The following is a 22383-nucleotide window of genomic DNA, read 5'->3' as shown; positions in this document are numbered from 1 at the left end:
TAAGTCTACTTTCTATTTCTATGAGGACAACTTTTTATTTTTTTAAGTTCAGAATATTACGGGGGTACAAATATTTTGGTTACATGGATTTCTTTTGTACTACTTGAGAGAAAGTTGTAAGTGTGCCCATAACCCAGATACTGTACATTGTACCCTGTAGGTATGATTTCACCCACTCCCTCCTCATCACTCCCACCTGCTTGATTTCTATTGAGTTTTACTTTCCTCTGTGCACAAGAATGCTGTTTGGTGAGTTTCAATTTAATAGTGAGTGCATGTGGTGTTTGTTTTCCCATTCTTGCCAGACTTCACTAAGGAGAATGGTCTCCAGTTCCATCCAGATTGTTACAAAAGGAATTAATTTATTTTTTTATGGCTGAGTAGAACTCCATGGTATACATATACCACATTTTATTAATCCACTCATGTATTGATGGGCACTTGGGTTGTTTCCACATCTTTGCAATTTTGAATTGTGCTGCTATAAACATTCTAGTGCAGATGTCTTTTTTATAGAATGTTTTTTGTTCTTTTGGGTAGATGCCCAGTAATAGAATTGCTGGATGGGTCTAGTGGCTAGGATTTGGTGCTTTCACCACTGTGAACTAGTTTGACAACTGTAGATAAAGTCACTTACTATTTACTGAACCTGCTTTTTCAATTAGAAAACAAAGTGATAAATGGAAAGTTCTATAATATTTCCTTAAAAATGTTATAACTCAATATACAAGAATAAGAATTTTATCAGCAGCTAAGGAGATCCATTTAAGGTCAGCCACTGGCTTAACACAAAGGTAAAATTACCGGGTTAAAAATCATACCTCCCAAATGTTAAGAAGTAACTTCAGAAGTCTTTGGTTGACTTTGCCCAGCTCCTGAAGTCTTTAACACCTAGAATCCCAGACTTACTCAGAGAGCATTATCTTCCAGATGGTTAGAATTTACAGCTTTAATCTTTGTTAGCAGAAAAATGGATAACTTAATTTCTCTTTTCATAAGAGACTAAACCCAGATTCTTGTTCCTGAAAAGGTATATGTGGAATCTGATTTTCTAACTTTAAGCTGAAATGAGTATGCTTTTTAAATTTTGGGAGTATTACTTCCTCCACATAAACAATTTAAAAATATGCAAATAAATGTAGAGTTGGCCCTCAGTATTCGTGATTTCCACATTTATGAATTCAACGGCCAATTGAAAATATTTGAAAAAACTAAAAATAAAAAATAACAATTCAGCAATAAACCTAATACAAATAAAAACACAATATAATAACCATATACATACCATTTATACTGCATTAAGTATTGTAAGTAATCTAGAGATGATTTAAAGTACACAAGAAGATGTACATAGGTTATAGGTAAACACTATGCCATTTTATGTAAGAGACTTGAGCACCTACACATTTTGGTATTCATGGGGAGTCCTGGAACCAATCCCCCATGGATACTGAGGGATGACTATATTTTATTCCTTATTTTGCCATCTTCGAAAGAATTTCTTTGGCTATTTAGAAATATACATCATTATTTATTTATTTAATCATTTATTCACTCGATAAGTATAAAGCATTTACTATATACATGGCACAGGTCTACATTCAAATATATATGTATGATGCATATAGGCCATGATGATCCCACATAATCTGTTTTCCAAATTCACTATAAATTCATGGAGGGCAGGTTTTAATAAGGTTAAGCAGATAGAAGACATTTGGTAAATATCTGTCAAATACATTCTAATATGACCTAAAGAAAAAAAAATTATTTTCAAATGGTATCTTGAAACTTTAAAGTGATGCCATAAAATAATTTGTGATTATACTCACTTATGGTTATGATATTTCATATTAACAAAGATGAAGTTCAACACATACTTTGACTCACTAGAAATATACAGGTAAGGAGGGAGGAGGATATAAAAAGCTTTTAAAGAAGTTCCTGTTCCCAATGAGTTTATGGTACCATCTGATGCATACCATAATTTCTCAAAAAATTAAAATATATGATTAAGTAATAAATCCAGGAAGAGGTATAAAACTATGTAAAATGAGAAGAGATTACATCACTTGGGAGAAATTAGGGCAGATGCAATGAGTGATATTTTGAGAAGTTTGCATATTGTTCTAAACATTTTACATGTGTTGTCGTGTTAATTCATTTAACCCTTGCCCAGCTATGATTTGGTCCTAATAACTTCACAGATGAAGAATATGAGAGCTATGTCTTATAGGATTCATACAGAATTTTGACTGGAGAAGGAAATCCCAAGCAAAGTCATGCAGGTGGACAATGTTTATGGCCTACAAGGAAATTGGTTTGGCACAGGTAAAGTGTCTACAGGTGAACACCAGGAGACACAGTTGGGCAAAGCTGCTTGGACCATGGTGTTACGGCTCTATGTACAGTACATAACTCAAGAGACCTTGTGGATCATGTATACATCCTAGGAGTGACATGATTAGGATTGAATCGGAGTGAAATTAATCAAATAAATGGAGTAGAGTAGATGAAAAATGGAGGCAAAGGCACTAGTTGGGACTCTACTTGAAATGGTTTAGACAAGAAGGAGTGGGTGCAAAGCTACAGGTGATGAAGAGGAGAGAGGGATTCAACAGACACTGAGGTGGGAGATTATGTGTGACTTTACAACTGATAAGAAACATGGGATGAAGGATGGGAAGACTCAAAGAAAGCTGGTGTTTTCAAATACAGCTAAGTAAGATTAAATCAACTATTAGGAATAAGTAAGGAAACTTTACCAGATGAACCTTCAGGAAGCTGTTGTATAAAGTCACACATACAAAAACTATTCATCAATATATGCTGTGTTAGAAGGAATTTATGACAATAGAAATCTAGAATTTTGATTCATTTCATACTAATTAATAATATGAAACACAATGTGTATAAACAATCTTACCTCTTTGCTATATTCACTCTCTGAATCACTGCTAAGTTCCTCAGTATTCATATTTTCCAAATCAGATTCCCCAGGTGCAATTGGCACTGTCACTGTGAGGCTGGGATTATGAATAAATGATTGACAATCATTTTCTTCCATCGAGTATTTGTCCATTCTGCTTCCAAATACACTGATTTTATCTTTTTCCTTGTGGAAACTGTGATCTTTGCTCATTTCAGCAAGTGTACGGTTAGAAATATAGTTTTCCTTATTAGTATTTAGATCTGCTTGTTTTATCTCCCTGGAAATCTTTGGCTTTTTGGAAAATGCTTTTAGAATAAATTCACGTAAAGTTTGTTTCACATAATTTATTCCCTTTTGGATTCTGGCCACTGCAATCTGGAGGTTGTTTGCATCAGTGTCTTCTTCAATTGCTGTAAGATTGTCTGAACTAAATGAGCTCAATAATAAAGCCAGAAATAAGTTCAGGACCTGTAGCAGGATGGGGATGAGAGCAGAGAATAGGGAGACAGGAAATATAAAAAGGAAAATAAGCACACTTATCTGAAACATAGACCACAATACAAACCAGAAATGAAAATTCCTGTACCTTTTCACACGCAGATAAGAACACTTTAGAGAGGTAGAGAAGAGGATACCTTACCACTCTCTCCATAGACTAGCCCCTGCATACTCTGGGGAGCAGAGAGTCAGCCGTACCCATGAAGAATTACCATGGGGAGCAGAGAAAGTGTTCCTTCACCATTATTATTATGTCATTTCTAAGTTTACTTCTGTAGCAGGAGTCCCTTGACCAAATTCCCTTTGATGAACCTAAAACAACTCTCCTAACATTCACCTAACAAATTACTATTTGTTACCTGTGAGGAACAAGTAGAACAAGAAACTTGTAACTACTGTCTATTGTGCTGAAGTCATTTAGGCCAAGATCTGTGTTCACTTTACTAAAAAGATAAATGTCACTTGTTGCAATACATGAAACACATAATATTCTTGTAATAAAATATTTTGTCTAAGAATTGTGCCAGCTTGCAACTTAATGTGGCTTTTAAACTCCAGAAAAAACCCTGCCCATTGAACCTGATTAATTTTAGATAATGACATTATGGTTGGCTGGCTTCATTGCTAATCATTTTGGCCCTAGAAGAGGTTACAAAAGAAGTTGGGACAATTTCTATTCTTGAAGCAAAGCTGTTTGTGAGCAAAACCATTTCTGTTTTTTCTCACTGAAGTACGGGGTCCAGGTGAACTCAATATTGTAAAAAAAAATTCACAGCGGGCAAAAAACAGGTGAAATATGTTACATTTAAAAATTGCTTTATATAGGGAGCAAAAAGTAATTGAATTACCATTTGATGTAAGTCTTTTCATGGCCCAAATCACCTACCGTATCTTTTAAAAATCAAAATCATACCTAAGGGGATTAACCCCTTATTTTGGCCACATCTAAAACAATTTCCCAGAGATGTTAAATATAAGAGAGCAGGTTAAGGTAGAGAGAAGAAGGTATCCTCTTCTCTTAAGCCTGGCTTAAGAGAAAATTCTGGGGGTTGGAGGGCCTGGAAATCATAGAAAACAAAACAATTTTGATAATCACTAAGGAATTCTGACATAGTGTATTTTAATTCTGGTCTTCATTGTCAATCAAAAAATTTATTTCACTATCAAATACATTTTTGTATATTTGTGTTTTAATAGGAATACTGATGAGGACCTATATTGATATTCCTGTCAGTGATGAGGGTCCATGTGACTGCTTTGGTCTTCTTAATCCATTCAAGTGCTAATAAGCTTCCTTTTTAATAATATACTTTTGTTGTGTCACTTCTTCATTGAGAATAGATGCTATAATAACTTTCTTTCCTCCAAAAATCATAAGATCTTAATATTTTTATAATTTAATAGGTATTACAAATGAAAATAAAGTTCATTTTGTATCATACATCTATTATAACATTAAGCAAGAAAAGAAGTATTAATAAAATGTATATTTGATTCAAAGTCTCATTTTGATTAATGGTTTTCATCAATTTCCTAAACAGACTTGAGCTATAATCTTCTATTTTTTAAATTTCCCTCTAAAACTGATGGTTCTTAACCATTTCAATTAATTGGCAGTAAAATTACCAAAAGAATAAATCAGAAAACTAAAAAAATTGAGGTCAGTTGAGTATATAATTCTTATGTTTGTGAAGGACTATATTAGGAACATAGATCCTAATTCTACCTTATTGGTAGTTCCTTAATTGTTCAAGAATTGGTTATCAACTTCTTGAATTATATTTCTGTTTTCTTTCATTATCATGAATCAATAATTAATGAATGACAATATGATTCAGTCATCACTAATTCAATATGGATTAAACAGTTACCAGTATATCCTATCTATTTTTTGTATAGATCTATATTACTTTTCAAAGAAAAGCCTTATTTTCATACCAGTATCCATACTCAAATATTGTATTATGTATTCTTCAAAGACCCACTTAAAAAGCTTTTCTTGAGTCTCAATTTAGAATTTCTCTTTTTGTTTTCTAAGTGTCAAACACATTTTATTTTAACCTCACTGCTAGCACTTATCACTTCTTCCTTGTCTGGTAATTTCTGTGTGCCACTTTTCTCTGTCCTAATAGACTATGAGCATCTTAAAGACAGGGATTAGATCAAGGGTAATGCTTTTTGTCTTCCTACCTAAATAATATGTAAACACTACCTTCCTACCTAAACAATATCTAAATACATTTCTTTTCACAGTGAAGGTACTAAAGAATAGTTAATGGATAATTTCATGAGAGCCCAGGGAATACCCCTTCCTTTGCATGTGCCCAAGCTAATGATAAACATTTAAATTACTTGTGATCACTGGCTTTGGTGTGACATGTTTTCACAACTTATATCTTTCACTATTTCACTGTTTCATGTCAAAAATTTTGTAACAAGAAATATACAAGCAATATTGCTATAGGAGCTTACAAATACAAAATTTAAACTCAGAAAAGAATGTGTGTTACATTCCATATTAGAAGGAATTTGTAAGCCTATACAAAACTAGGAAATTTATTTATTACTACTACTTGAGGATGATCAAGAGTTATAGAATGATAATTCATGATGCATATATTTTTGTGCAGGAAAGGTCTAGAAGTTGCATTGCATAGTTCACTCTGTATATGTCTGTCACAGTTTTATTTAGTAAGTGATCTGATGAATGTGTTTCTGTCCTGACCTATGAATCACTTTTTATATGGAGGTTGCAAGGACAACAATATGTTGGCAATTTCTTTTCAAGCCAGTAGAAAGTGAAAGTATTAATACTTACCACGTGGCTGTTACCATACCTCACCTTTTAGGATATCTGATGAGGGGTTTGACGGCAAGCTGACCAACTGAGACAAGTCAATGTGGCAGATTTGAAAATTGAGGTGAGTGGCTCATGAAGAGCATCTTATCCCAATTTTCTCCTGCTTGTAACAATGAAAATTTTCGCCGACCAGGTTAAGGAAGAAAGAAACAGAAAAGACGTACAAGCCAAAAAAAAAAAAAAAAAACAAACCCACTAATTGGAAAACTAGGAAGATTGCTATGCAGAAGAGATGCTATAGATCAGTGGTTCGTGAGCTCTGCAAAGGGCCAGATAATAAATCTTTTAGGCTTTATAGGATATAAGGTCTCCATAGCAGCTACTCAACTCTGCCACTGTGGTGTAAAAGCAGCTACAGAGTAAATGTGAATAAATGAACATGTTCAAGTTCCAATAAATCTTTACTTATGGACACTGAAATTTGAATTTCATATAATGGGCAGGTGTCATGACACCATTATTCTTCTTTTGATTTTTTTAACCATTTAAAAATGTAAAAATCATTCTTAGTTCACAGGCCATACAAAAACAGGCGTTGGACTGGATTTGGTCAGTGGGCCATAGTTTGCTGATCTTTGCTATAGATGTTAGTCTTATATGGGACTATAATGTGGCATGACCAATCTTTTCATTTGTCTTGGTCCATTATAACCTCATTTTGTTATTGTTAATGTAACCATGTGTTATTTACTATTATAGCTTCAAGAGACATGAAAACTATAGATTTGACTCATATGATATGACTATCAAAATGAGAGAATAAAGCAGAAAGCTTTGCACTAAAATTAATAGGGGGTGATTTTGAACAATATAAATATAGGTTATCTGGCCAGGGAAATTAACACAGTATTGTGTTTTCCTTTCTGTTCTTCTTTTTATTAAAATTATCAGTATTCTGTTAAAATTAATAATTTTAGATCTAATTAATTGTGAAATTATAAAAATAACAAACCATATTGTCATAAAATAATTTCCACAGAGAATTTTAAATAAGTGAACATCTTGTTACATACCACTAGGTTTCCAATCACCATGACCATCATGTAAACAATAAGGCACATGGCTTGACCAGCGACCTCCATACAATCCCACATGGTCTCTATCCACTCTCCACACAGCACACGGAACACAATCAGGAAGGAGTGAAAGAAGTCATTCATGTGCCAGCGTGGGAGCGTACAGTCATCATTGATCTTGCAGACACATTCTTTGTAGCTCTTACCAAAGAGCTGCATGCCAACCACAGCAAAAATGAAGACAATGATGGCCAACACCAGTGTGAGGTTTCCCAGAGCCCCCACTGAGTTACCAATGATCTTTATCAGCATGTTCAGTGTGGGCCAGGATTTTGCCAACTTGAAGACTCGGAGCTAAAAACAAATATAAAGCTTAATGTTAATCATTATGAAAAAATTTTCAATGTGTCCAATCTTGTTTTTTGTTTCAAATTTAAAACAGACTTTGAGTCCTATAATATTGTCATTATTGTCTGCCTAAAATCAATTATTCCCATTTTTCATTTTCATCTATTTTCAATATTCCTGTTATTTTGTTACACTTACTATAATATAATTACAACACTTATTATAAAGGAAATGTGTAATTTTAACACAGGATTGCTACAGAAGCCTACCATGGTTTTTGATATTATTTCTTTTAGAATTGATAATTTATACTAATCCTATTTTATGATCATTTTTAAATTTTTTCATATGATAAAAACCAGAATATTACTAATAACTGCTTTAAAAAATCCTTATATTGTTGATAGCAGACAACAATTATTTTGGGGAATAATGATTTGGTTTAATTATCAAATCCATAAAGTTATGAACATATAATGGTTGAAATTCTGTAAACAATAAACTTCTTGCTGTGAAATAAATTACTGCCATACTGGGTAAAGAAAATATTTTTATTATATTAGGATATACCTAAAATTAGAATTGAACATGTCTTCAAGATTGTAAAATAAAAATATGCATATAGGTTTAGCTCTTTAAATGCATTTGTTAAGGAATGAACTTTATTTTATTAGTAATCTTACCTTTTGATTCAAACCCCTAAAAGTTTTAAATAATAATAATGCAAAGCCAAAGAAACACTCCTCAATTGTAGAACATAATAGTAAGTTTGGCTTATATTTACCAGTCTGAACGATCGCAGAACAGACAATCCTTCCACATCCGATAGAAAAAGCTCCACTAAACTCAAAGTCACAATAAGGCTGTCAAAAATATTCCAGCCTACTTGGAAATACTCATATGGATCCATGGCAATCAGTTTTAAAACCATTTCAGCTGCAAAGATCCCAGTAAAGACCTAAGTGAGAAATAGAAGGTTTTTCTGTTATTACTAGAAGGCATGGAATCAACATAATTACTTATAATAACAATTTGCTTAGCATTTACAGTATTCCAAACAATGTGCTGGATACTTTACAAACAGATGTTTGTATCTCATTTAATCCTATAAACTTGGTATCACTATTTCCATAGCTTTCATATAAGCATCAAAGGGTTATAAAGCTCTAACTGTCCTGTTAGCTCTCATCATTTTTAGGCAGCATTTTAGAAAATCATATTACAATTTCAGAAAAGTAAAACCTTTGACAATTAACACAGTCACTCTTTGCAAAAATTTATGTGGGTCAACAAGTTGTTTTGGAAGAAGATAAAAAGAAAACATTGATACTGAAATTTGGAGCCAGTCTTTTTTTCTGATGAGACTACTCTTAGAGAGATAAAGAACATGTTGATTCACTCTTTAAAGATTTATCAGTAGAAAAGGAAAAAGGATTTAATCGACAGAGTGGCAACTAAAGTAACACTTCCAAAGCTTTGACACAAAAGTACATTGCAAAATATCATTAATTCATGATGTTGGTATCAAAGGACTCACTTAAAAAGGCAACAGTGAAAGACTTGTTTATGCATCATTTGGGTACACTTTGACTCAAAGAATCTGACCAAACAAAGTTTGAAGGGAAATGTTTGGTTTGAAGGGAAATGGTTAGGTCTGTAACTGCATGAGACAATTTTAAAATTATGGAACATCAAGATGATTAGCAGAGAGCACCTGGACTTAGGGTTGTGGTAATATTAATAGATAAGAGACACAGTGAATTGTTTTTGAGTTCACAGGAATGCAGTCAATATAGCCAGAAAGTGCTGACTTGCGTGATTTGGACCTCCAATAACCATTAGAAACTAGATTGTTCTTCCTTTAACTAATAACAGATAGAAGGAGGAACAATGGTAACTCAAAGATATACAGGGCATAAATATTTTGACTGGGAGTATTTGTAGGCAATTTAGGAAAGAAGACAGATACAGAAAAAACCCTTTGGTTTCAAAGATCAATTGTATTGGGCCACATCAAAAATAAAAATATATAGACATTCACAAAGACACTGAGTTATTCACAATTCATGAAGAGCATTAAATTGGGATTCTTTGGCCCTAATAAAGAACTTCTGCCTGCTTCACATACATTATCAGAAACTGGCACTTTTTGTTTATCATGAGGCATTAAACTAGAGTGTGACCTGCACTGCACATTTAACAGATCACTCCGGCATCAATTTTCCTAACTGGATGCTATATTTTCCAGAGACTGCAGGTCACCTTCTTGCCTGCCCTTATATCTTCTGTGTCCAGTTCAACACTTGGTTTCTTAAAATTGTTGTTCTCAAGGCTTGTTTACATTGATTCATTGAAAGTGTGATGATGATGATGATGATGATGATGATGGCTTTAATTTGTTGCATACGCACCATATCCTAGTGTAATAAGTTAAGTGGAAAGTGTTTAATCCTCCTAGCAATATGACACATGGTATATTATCATCATTACAGTATAAATAAATATTATTCTTATTTTATAATTATTTTATAAATGATAAAATTAAAGGCCATTGAGTTTAAAATATTTGTTCAAGGTCATATAACTAGGCAGAATCAGGATTCAAATCTCCAGGTCTCTGACACTTCACTACTATTATGTCAATGCATCCAGTTTTTCTGAAAATATGTGGAGTGTGTACTTACTTATAAGGAAGCTGCAATGTAATTATCAAATGTGTAAGGAAGTATCAAGTTTTCAAAGTGTTGCTCCCGAGAAACATGCTGGCAGAAAACAACACTTTCAGCTCCCAAGATGATGACCCTTTATGGAAATAGTACTATTATTTACAGACCTCAACACTATTGAAAACTATTTTAAAGTATTATGCATAACCAGTATATATAACACTGGTTCATATGGTAAATTCTGAATATGCATAACTACAAGGCTGCAAATCCATCTGGCTTTAAAAAGAAAAAATGAAATGACCATAATGACAACCAAAGAGAGAAGCTATAGGTACGTAACACACCAGAAGAGACTCACCAAATTTCCCACAACAAGTACATTTTTGAATTCGTCTGTCATTGGGTGGTGCTCCATAGCCATAAAGAGTGTGTTTAAAACTATGCAAATGGTAATTGTAAGATCTACAAAAGGATCCATTACAATAAAATAAATAAACTTTTTGAATTTTATCCAATATGGAGAGCAGTTCCAGATCAAGAATTTGTGTGCAAATCTGTACCACCAAGGTGGACATTTTTGTCTGGACTCTTCAAGTTCTGGTAGGAAAAACAAACAAACAAACAAACAAACAAAAAACAGAGAACAAGAAGTCAACCATTTGCATATTTTGTTACTATCCAGAAACAAATCAGCAGTGCACTCTAATACTGAAACAAGGTTTGTGACTTAGACTTTGGAAATTTAACAGTACCTTTTCAATGAAAGAATAGCATATTAAATAAAAGTTTTGTATCACATATTCATTGACTAGATTGGGAGGCAGTGAAATTAATGATTAAAAGCAAACATGTGGGCATCTCTCAGAGAAAACTACACCTACCATGTGATGGTAAACAGGAGAATTGATGTTTCCTTAATGGAAAAATGTGTATTTTCCACCAATATACATACCTTTTTCCTGTGTTTTTAATCCCATGACAACAGTAAGACAATCATAACCAAAAAAAGCTCTTGCTAGTTCACAGGTAAAAAGAATCCCAGAACCAAGAGAATAGAAATAATTTATGGAGGGACTAGTGCAATGGACATTTCATACCATTGGTCCATTTACTTTTCACCATAAACGTAGGAGGTGGGTAGAAATTTGGTCTGGGCCCACAGTGGGAGTGTGTGGGGTGAGGTGTTAGCCCATGGACAAGGTGGGACCTGGGGCCTGTTATGGGAGGTGAGAGGGAGCAAGCACATCTTTAAAAGTTGTGACCCTTTGATTCTCTTTGCTTGTTAGAAGAGAGAAATTCAGACAGACTAGGTAGTTTCTAAGATTATAGAGTGAAAGAATCATACAGCTCTGGGTTAACCTGGTTTTAAGCATCAATTACCATTAAGTTATTTATCTTTGAAAGGTAATATCACCCAATGCTTGTTTTTAATCACAAATAACTTTATCCATTTTTTAGGTATGTAAAAACGATTCTGTCATTATCCATCTTTGCTATCCCTCAAAGCTATTTTATTTTCTTTGAATTCTTCCTAAAAACTTCATGAACTTATTTAAGGCTGACCAGAATTTATATAAATTTTATTTAAGAATCTGTATGGCAAAGAGAATATTATTACATACCTTCTACAGTGTTTGTTAATATGCTTGCTCTACTCATTGCTCTTTGTCTGAGATTGGGGTCATTCAGCATATCCTCTGAAAGGAGATAAGAACTGGAACGTCTTTTTTTATGCTTTTGACTGGTTGTACCCTGGAGGGGGGAAAGATGATTAACTTAAGTCTTAGGAATAGAATTCTAATAAATTATAGGTATAAAATAAAATCTTGCTTATGTAGCTGTAGTGAGTAATTAAAATAGCGACTAGATGGCTGGATTTAAATCATGGCTCTGCTATTTACTGACTATATGTATCACAGGAGAGTTACTTAACTTTGCCTCCATGTTATCATTGGTAAAAGGGATAATAATAGTACTTGCTTCATATTCTTGTTATGAGGATTAAAGGATTAATACTGGTTATATCGCTATTATCATCTCTTCATCTTTCTGGCTTTTCAGTTTATTCATATAGTTTTACCAAGTAAGAGGACTACATGAAAACAGCAAAACAAATGCTGTAGTGCTGTGTATATAAAGGGGTAGAACCTCAGCATTCTCTGATAAATTCCTATAATTACTCTTTGTTGAAGTAGCAACATCAATGAAGGCTACTGTAATGATTGTTTCTTACTGCCAAGGAAGACCTTGTGAACTGAGCTGAGTATATGAAGATAAATGACTCAGTTTGAAAAGAACAATTAACATTTAAGGGAACTGTAGTAAAATGGGGAATCCAAGCTCCATATGAAAGAGGTGACCACTGTCTGTTCAGCTCTAAAACTTGTTGCCATGCAAGAATTATGAGCTCAAGCATACTGGATATATTAATTTTTATGTGAAAATGTCTTATTTTTTAAACTTGGCAACTAATTCAAATTTAAAACACTAGGCTGATTCAGTGCAGGCCAGCAATACATACACACACATATATATACGCAAACAACTATACAACTCTACATCTATCATCTGTTTGCTTGTATGGAATATACGGTATATATTTTACAAACATATATACTTCTAGAGTTGTAAAGTTGTATAGTTATAGTCATACCTGTATGTGTATCAAAACATAGACATACAGGCATAAATATGTGCATGTATACATGTGTATGTGAACAGCCACACACGTATAGCTCTAGGTGACTTTTTATAGAGATCTCCCAATAACCATGTTTTCTCTGCTATAGGCTCTGATTTACTGACATTCCAGAAGCAGAGATTTTTCTCCCCCAAATTCGAGTAAGAATTTGCCTGATTAAGCAAATTATTTTCCATTTAGACATGCTTCAGGTGTGGAGATTATATTATTTAATATTTGTTGTGCAATGTTTTCATCTAAACTGACACACTTTTCTGTTTATTGCATTTCTACTAGAATCTTAAACATATCCACTAATTCTTCTAGTTTTGTAGTTTCAGCTTTCAGATGTATTATATTATTAATTTGTATTTGGTAAAAAATAAACTTTTAAATAAAAGCACTTCATTTAAAAATATAAAATAATCTCCAAATCTGATATGAATTACATAATATTTTATAGATTATACACATCATTGAAAAACAAAACACAATAAAAAGACTGATTCCATAGAAATTCAACATGCTCATTCGCTAAGGAAAAATACCTTGACAGATGGGCTTAAGCTGTATCATGCAAGCATAGAAGTCACACGTTACCTAAAAGCACATGCATTTATTCAAACTGAAATGTGTGGCCATGGCTTTGATGGAACTTTATTCTCACTTGAAATACTGGTGTCTGAAAATATGAATATATGAATATGAAGCATATGTTCAAAGCTTGTTGGGTTAGTCAAAGCCCTTGCTGATATTTGACAATGGATAGGCTAAAGAGGTATCCTGGAAACTCCAGTAACTAGAAAGATCTCACTTTCAAGCTGAATGAAACACCTTTACCTAACCACTCCTAGACTCCTGGAATCGTTATTTTGCAATGGTTGTTATAGTTTTGTTTTGGTTTTGGTTTTTTTGTTTGTTTTATCAATGTATGTATTTTGGATATTTTATTTTGATTCATAGACTCCAGACAAAAGATACTTTTTAATGAAACTAGTTATGTTTCATTTATGTAAAGGAACTAAAGCATAGCCATTCTAAATTATTTCCAAGATGAGAAGCCTACTGCACACTGGAGAGACAACAGAACACTATGGATAAGAACACAAGCTCCAAAACAGAGAGCCTTTGTTTAAACTTCAGAGCTATCATTTATTAGCTGAGTGAACTTGAACAAATTGCTTTATTTCCCTGTGCCTCAATTTTTCCATTTGTAAAACAGGGATAATAGTATATTATCACAGAGGGTTGTTGTAAATACTAAACACATGTTTGCTATTATTATTGTTAACATCTCAAATAAGATGCCTTGCGATAGGTAATATTAAGTTGTGACTTGAAAAAGATAGCAGTATGGGCAAATAACCTAAATTACCTTATAGAAATGTGACCTATTATTAACTAATAAGATCAGCATTATTAATGCATTTTTGCTGATTACATATCTTTTATAAATTGTTCTCTAAAGAGATGATTTATAATCTTTTTTGTTTTGTTTTGTTTTGTTTTTTGAGACAGAGTCTCGCTCTGTTGCCCGGGCTAGAGTGAGTGCTGTGGCATCAGCCTAGCTCACAGCAACCTCACACTCCTGGGCTTAAGCGATCCTACTGCCTCAGCCTCCCGAGTAGCTGGGACTACAGGCATGTGCCACTATGCCTGGCTAATTTTTTCTATATAGATTTTTAGTTGGCCATATAATTTCTTTCTATTTTTAGTAGAGACGGGGTCTTGCTCAGGCTGGTCTCGAACTCCTGACCTTGAGCGATCCACCCGCCTCGGCCTCCCAGAGTGCTAGGATTACAGGTGTGAGCCACCGTGCCTGGCCGAGATGATTTATAATTTGTAATTATAAAATTAATAAAGTACTTTGTTTTTCAAACTGGGATTTTAAATATCTTTGAATTAGTGGCCTATAGCACATAGTATGAGGATGAAGTTAATGAGTTAAAGGTGTGTTTCTACAGAAAAAATATTGCAAAATGCAGAGCCATTCACAGGACCAGAGAGAAGGCCCCTCCAGCAGAGAGACTGACTGATGCAGGAATAAGGGCCCAGCCATGCCTGAGCTATGTAAAATGTCCTTACGCTGTCATCAGAAGTTGCCTTATCTATTATCACCTCTGGCAGAAGCTGTCCATTGGGGAGCATGAGGGCTGAGTGTCCATCAACCAGGGAGACCACACCATTGCAGTCCACGGCACTGTGCATCTTCCCGTTCACTGGCAGCATTGGGGGGGACCTACTGGCTTGGCTGATGTTACTGCTTCGCCGCTCCTGGGGTCTGTGGGGCACGAACAGTGAGCCCCTTCTGCTCTCATTGTCTCCAAAAATGCTGTGCTCGTCATCAGCAAATTCAGTCTCAGATCCCATATCTTTTCCTCGACCCTTGAAACTAAAAAGACTTGTTCTGCTGCTCCGTCTTGCAGAAAACAAGGAGCCACGAATGCTGAGTGGTGACTGTAGAAAAAATAAAACATGACGTGTATCTGCTGAAGCATCTGATAGATATGCACTTCACATAACTACCCTTGAACCTGTTGGTCTCAGGGCAGGTGACTTTGTACCGATTTAAAAGAAACATATTTAAAAACAAAGTAAGTCAGCAAGAAGACAAATTCTTGCAAATAAGGGATGAAATTATTTGAAGGAGTTATCCTTTCAGGAACAGGTAAATTATTTGTTGCTGTACAGCTCTCTGCTATTCTGGCCTAGAATGACAACTTTATTCTTTTTATACCATTCATTTTCTTGTGCAGAACATATCACTTAAAAAATAATTTAGTACTGCTACCTGTTATTTAGCTTTTCCTACATCAATCCCTAAGTTCCACGAGAAATTGAAACTTTCTTAAGACCTAAGACCTTGGTGTATGCTTCTTTGCATTGAACTGATTGCAACTCCACCTTATAAATTGAGAGCTCATTTAAGGTATGTTTTAAAATATCTTTAAAAACCGGCGAGTTTACAAAGTCATAAAATATTAGAACTTGGAAAAGAAGTTGTACAATGCCAAAGAAGAAGAAAAAGTCACATTTATGTGACTTATGTTCAGAATAAACTGTTTCTATAAACTAAATTGAATGCAAATTCTTTGAAAGTATCTAGTTCAATAAATATTAGTGCTTACTACGTAAAGGACAAAGTGGAAGGCATTGTGAACAATGGAAAATGAGTATGACAAGTTTTTTGCCTTAAAAGTAGCTTGGACTACTATTGTCATATTTCTTTTTATTGATATATGTGTTCAAGTTCTATCTTACCATCTAGATAGTGAAATCTTCTAAGGCAGGGACGGTATCTTTTATTTCTGTGTATACCAGACAGAGTCTTGCAGACTTAAGTTGTGGAAGCTGGAAATTTTAAATGAAGGCAAAGTTGAGAAGGATAGCAATTCTGAATGGGGCACTGAAGAGCAGTGCAGATGACAGAGAAATGTAGATGACAGAGGAAAATTTGTGCAATGATGACACCTGAGCTGATGGGTGAAGAACGGGTGGTACTATGATAGTAGGAAACAAGGGAGAAAAAGATTTCAGTTAGGGAAGACCACGTGTACGAAGCAATGAAGGTAGGAAAGTACAAGGCATGTAGGTAAGAATGAGGGCACATAAAGGTAGAGGAAGGTGGGAAGATGAAGCTGAATCCATTTTGCATCAAAATAAGATATGGGTCTTCTGGGGTCAGTGGTTATTCAACAGGGATTTTTGTTTTGCTTCATTTTTTAAGCTGGGGAGAGGGATGACTATATTTCTGTTTTAGAAAAATTATTTGTGGGGTTGTGTTATGAAAAACAAGGAAGTGCTAAGAAGAATGGAAGCAATGGTTCACCTTCAGAGTTTGTACTGAACTGTAGGAAGGGAGACCTGAGATATGGAGATTTTGATGGAAAAAGAACAAATAAGGAAAGAGAAATTCCACACAAACAGAATTATTAGACAATAGGGCTCCATGTTAGTAGCTGATATGGTTGGGAGTGGAAAATGGCAAAGGCTTCTACAAAGTTCCAAATTGGGTAACTGATATTCTGGTGACATCATTACCTACAGTGGTGAAGAAAGAAGAGAAACTAGTCTAAGATTAGTTTCTAATAAATGAGAATAAAATAAAAATTCTCATTTATTAGAGAATTTTATAAGAGAGTCTAATAAAAACTACAGACTAAATATGAATATAAAAGTTAATCTATAATGTGAACAGTTTATTTCCACAATGGTTCTCAGGAATACTTTGTTTTTAAAAACGTGTTTATTAGAGAAGATATGACAATTCTGAAACTATAAGCTTCTTCAAAAATGATCAAACTTAAATGGGAATCTACATACATCTTTCCATAAATGCCCAGCCGTAGATAGGTTTTTACCTAAAAACATACCAATGAAGTCACTCACTATCCTCTCCTGAGATCCCTTACCCCAGAATAAAGCATGTTGCTCTCTCATGCTGCCTCTGACAGTACACGTTTGGCAGTGTTCGTGGTACCTGATTAGGGGTAGACAATCTCTTTTCACGCGCTCGCCTATGCCCTTCAACACCAAGGTGGACACTTTTTCTCCTGATGTTCTCCTCTGATTCCGATTTGGACAATTTCTCATCATCTCCCTTTTCTTCCCCACTGGAGAGCTTCTTTTGATTCTTTTTCTTTCTTCTGTTTCTCCTTTCTTTAGCGCTTTTAGAGCTCAGTTTGGATGTTTCAGAAGAACTCTCTGAGAGGCCCATAATTCTGCCTCTCCCAATACTTGCATATTCAGCTGCTGCCGCTGCTATTGCCTGTTGAGCCGAGACATTACCCATAAATGAATCATTTTCCAATTCTGGGAAACCGTCTTACGGGGCCTCTCTCTCCCATTAATACAATTACCGGTGGATAGTTTTTGTGCACAAAATGATAGTTATCTTTATACCATGACTCCAAAGCTTACAAAACACATATTTGCTTCTTTTCCTGCACTGTAATAAAGCTTCATTATACTTTGGAATTAACTGTCACATGTTATTAATTTGTTTTCCATAAAGAAAGTTTAAATATTCTATGTTAAAGTTTTACTAGATAATTTTGGAACATAAAACTCACATAAACTGTGTAAAGAGATAATTTGTTTCTCAGGTAATTAACTCAAAATTATCAATAGAATCAAGTACTTTATAGTTTATAAAGATTAAGTTATCTGAAAAATAAAAGAATTATTAAAAAAAATAATAATATCTCAAAAAAATGGTAAGGCCAATGATTCTTGGCCTGAAAGAGATTTCCGGGAATTTCCTAGGTAGTACCTGGTACTACTCATTTATTGAAAAAAAAGTTATTATAAAAATTTTACAATACTTGTTAAATAATTGGAAAATAAATATATGCAACGAAAAATAGAAAAACACTGATAATCTTATATTCCAGAAATAATTGGTGTTAACATTTCTTCCAGTCTTTTTATACGTGTATAATTTTAAAATTGTGATTGTATTTAATCCATCATTATTTTAACAGCTTTTTCCTCATGACAGAATTTTCTTAAAACATATAGTTTTATGGCTGAATAATACTCTAAGATATAAAAAATCATAATTCTCTTAACTATTTTCTAATTTTTCAAAATTTAAATGTTTTCTGGGTTTTAGTATTATTAAAATGCTGTGCTGAACATTTGTGCATCAAAGGTTCTCTGCAATGCATATTATTACCCTCCCCTGATATGTTAGATTCCTTGAAGAGATTTAACTAAGTCAAACCACCAAACAAGTTTTAAGACTCTTGCAGTACATTTGAAATTATGTGTCTCTTAGTACAAGCCTTCACAAGCTTTTCCACTGAAGTACCACTTTGGAGAGAGAATTAGGGAGAAATATTCAAGGATCTGTGACTTAGCTTAAAGGGGCGACAACCATAAGTATGGCTTTCTTAATATCTCATGTTTCATATTAAAAATCTTTGCAACATTAACAAAAAAATGATGCACATTTTGCTTTCTGCTCCATAGAGTATCTGTTAACTTTGACGCTCAAATAATTTTCCTGAAACCATTGTATATAATTGGTACAACAGGGAAATGCAATACCTATTTGGGGTCTTTGTATAATACTATACAAACTGAAGTACTGTGGGTAACAGGATTCAGAGGAACAGCCTTAGAGCATCTTTCATGGAGGAGTGAGCTGATTATGTGGAAGGTGTCAATAGCTCAGTCCAGAACTGGATTCTTCACCCACACTAGCAATGAAGATGCAGTTTATATACAAAAAAAAAAAAAAAAAAAATTCATGAAGGGAAATTGACCAGAGAAAGCGAAGTATAGATCACAGACAGGGCCTCTGATGTTAATCTTTGCATTTCTACTTTGAGGAAGAAACTGAAACCAAATAACAATACCTCAGCTTCTTCTTGCTCTTTTTTAAGTCGGTCTAACATCTGTTGAAATTCTAACTCTTTCTGTTTCGCTTCTTCGATGTTTGCTTGGTTCTGTTCTTCATAAGCCATGGCAACCACAGCCAGGATCAAGTTTATTAGATAAAAGGAGCCCAGGAAAATCACCACCACAAAGAAGATCATGTAGGTTTTGCCAGCAGCACGCAGTGTCTAGGCAAAAATGAAAATTGTTATTTTAGTAATGCTAAGTTTTTGAGTAAATGTTAAATATTTATAACATAACTTATTGAATAACTTTATGTATTTATCTCATAGGTATTTACTTTTTAACTAACACATTTATTAATCTTAAAATATAATGTACTTTTTATCATACATTATAGTTTTAAATTATTTCAAAATAGTGCAGATATTAAATGAAAAATAAATCTCTCTCTCCTCCCCCTGATGTCTAGCTATTCAATTCCCTTTTCTATCAGTTATTATTTATTGTTACTGATTTGGATAAGTTCCTAATAGTGGAATTGTTAGGTCAACAGGTATATTCACATTGATTTTCATAGAAATTCCTATGTTACCTTTTCCAGTGGTTATCAGAAATATGTAAGGAAACCTGCTCCCCATACCTCAGTTGACAATGTCTCTCTTTTGAGCTCTTTTTTTTAAAATTTTTTTGATCTTTGTTATTCTGATAGGTGAAAAATTATATGTCACTATTGATTTAATTTGCATTTCTTTAATTTTGAGTAAAGGTGACCTCCTCTTGCATATTTAGAAAATCATTTGCATTCTTTTTTTCCCTGTGAAGTTCATTTTAATAGAATTTGTTCTCATTTATAATATTCTCAGAAATTAAGTATAAAGCAGGACAAAAGAATCTGTGGCATTTCTGAGAAAAATGATTCATTGTTGTATATAATACAGACATTTTGGCCTCCTTCCTTTTGGGGTGGGTGCTGACAACATACAAATAAATGCTCAAATAGAGCTCACAGCCCCAGGAGGTCCACTTTCAAGTTAGAGGAGATGGTCACGTGAGGTAACACTCACAGTACAAGAGATCGATGCTATAAACTAAAGAATCTATGACGGGCCACGGAAATGTAGCGGAGGGAGAATTGACTTGGGAGAGGAAAATTTAGAGAAGTGAATTGAGTCTTCAACTGTAAATATGAGTTCAAAAACAAAACATGGTGAGCACGTGAGCACAGGAGAGCCTTGTGTGCTCAGTCCACCCCATGCACGCATGCGAAGCACTGCATGTGCAGGAATGGCCTGACAGAACATGACAGCATGTTTGCCGCTATTTATCTATGGCCCTGTGGGATGACATATTGAAAAATGGGAATGATCTGGTGACCAAATGTGCCCATAAAGGATAAGAAAAATATTTATGATTCAAGAATGACCCACTTTAAGAGTGCTGGGAGTAAACATTTGTCATTTTAGGGATAAGACGATAGAGATTTCTCCATTCTCAACTGGATTAAAAATTCGCCTTTCAGGAGGCTGAAAAACAACATACATCAGATTTTTATGCCATTCAAAAATGCAATGCATGTTTCTCTCGGTACTCACCTGTTGGTAAAGGTTTTCCCAGTAATCCTGGGTCATTAGCCGAAACAAGGCTAAAAAGGCCCAACTGAAAGTGTCAAAGCTTGTGTAGCCATAATCAGGGTTTCTGCCAGCTTTCACACAGGTGTACCCCTCTGGACACTGACTACATGTGAAAAAGAACATTACAAATTAGAGTGGATTCCAAACACAAGCTAAAGCACCCTAGAAAAGTTATAAACCCAAGGTTTCTTCAATAGCGCAACAACATTGTGTAATGACTAAGAACACGTGATTTACAGTCAGGAAGACCTGGATTTGGAGCCTACCCTACTACTGACTAGTTGGTGATTTTGTCAAATTACTTGAATTTTCTCAGGCACAGTTCATTTTGTGAAAACAGGATAATAACATCTATCTCAAAAAGATTAGTATTAGGTAAAAATAAGATAATGTGTGCAAATTAACTAGTCTACTTCCTTTAATGAACGGTAGCTACTGTGGGCATCATCTTCATCATTATCATCACAACTTGGAAACCTTCACCAGATGATTTATAATAGTTCTTGGATCAATATGAATTTATATGTAGGTCTCTACCAAAACTGTTTCTCCCATATTATTCTTGGGATGAATTAGAATAAAGAATATTCAAAATATAACAATGTGTAAGTTTATAAAGATTTTATAGCTTTAAGACTTTTTTATTTCTAAAACTGGTAGATTGGTTTCCATGATGCCATTACATAAACAGAGTGTTCTGAGGTTCTTTTGGAAGCTGCAACCTTATCTTGTTTATTTCTATGTTCCCAGTGTACACACTGCCCAGTGAAGAGATATCTGGATAAAGGGACAAGCAAGAGCAAACACCCTGTTGCAAAATGGAGTTGGGGTATGAGAGAAACAGCAAGATGGATATTTGCATAAATATAAGGCTCTTAAAATATGTTTCCCCAAGTCCACAGAATCCTTTTGTTGAGAGTGGCCAAAACACTGCACTCAGTTACCTGTGAGTCACATTCAATTGGAGAATGAGTAGAACTTGGGGATAGAAAGAAAAGTTGATTTTGTTACTCTTTTTTTCCAGAAAAAAGAAAGGCCAGAAACTACCAACAAACTTTTGGTGGGATTTTCTGGAAGTAATTTTTTCTGCCTTCTTAAGATTTACATTGCGTGTTTTATGTTAATTTAACCATTACCTCGAAGTCTTGTTTTCAGGAGTATGCATTAGCTATGAACATTTTTAAAGTCTGGATTTGCTGTGGGAGGGAATGAGTCAAATAATAGCTTGACTATGTTGTTATAAAAATAATACAGAGTCAAAAATTCTGATTAGCAAACTTATTGAGCATGTTTTCCTTCTTTTTCAGCCTTTAGACTAAAAAGAAAAATATTACCTACCCTGAATCTGTGCTGAAACCACAAAGGAGAGCATCTTTGGATCCCTCCAAGTAATAAAAATACTCT

General features: G+C 34.2%; 1 protein-coding gene across 2 annotated transcripts in view; it reads right to left on the bottom strand.

Annotated features, from left to right (window-relative positions):
* Positions 1-22383, bottom strand: part of SCN9A (sodium voltage-gated channel alpha subunit 9) — a 139880-nt gene that overhangs the window by 49356 nt on the left and 68141 nt on the right. The window contains exons 8-17 of one of the 2 annotated variants that reach the window (XM_045559865.1): positions 22318-22381; positions 20941-21082; positions 19366-19572; positions 17484-17771; positions 15089-15460; positions 11946-12075; positions 10682-10920; positions 8439-8612; positions 7304-7660; positions 2927-3400 (exon numbers count right to left, since the gene is read on the bottom strand). In XM_045559865.1, coding sequence (XP_045415821.1) covers positions 2927-3400; positions 7304-7660; positions 8439-8612; positions 10682-10920; positions 11946-12075; positions 15089-15460; positions 17484-17771; positions 19366-19572; positions 20941-21082; positions 22318-22381 — 2447 coding nt within the window. The remainder of the gene's footprint in view (positions 1-2926; positions 3401-7303; positions 7661-8438; positions 8613-10681; positions 10921-11945; positions 12076-15088; positions 15461-17483; positions 17772-19365; positions 19573-20940; positions 21083-22317; positions 22382-22383) is intronic. The other variant, XM_045559866.1, reaches the window with a different exon arrangement.

This window comes from Lemur catta, chromosome 8 (assembly GCF_020740605.2).
Source record: "Lemur catta isolate mLemCat1 chromosome 8, mLemCat1.pri, whole genome shotgun sequence".
In the NCBI taxonomy this organism is placed as follows: domain Eukaryota; kingdom Metazoa; phylum Chordata; class Mammalia; order Primates; family Lemuridae; genus Lemur; species Lemur catta.
Note: the sequence above shows the minus strand (reverse complement) of the source record. Positions and strands in the feature narration are given on the sequence as shown.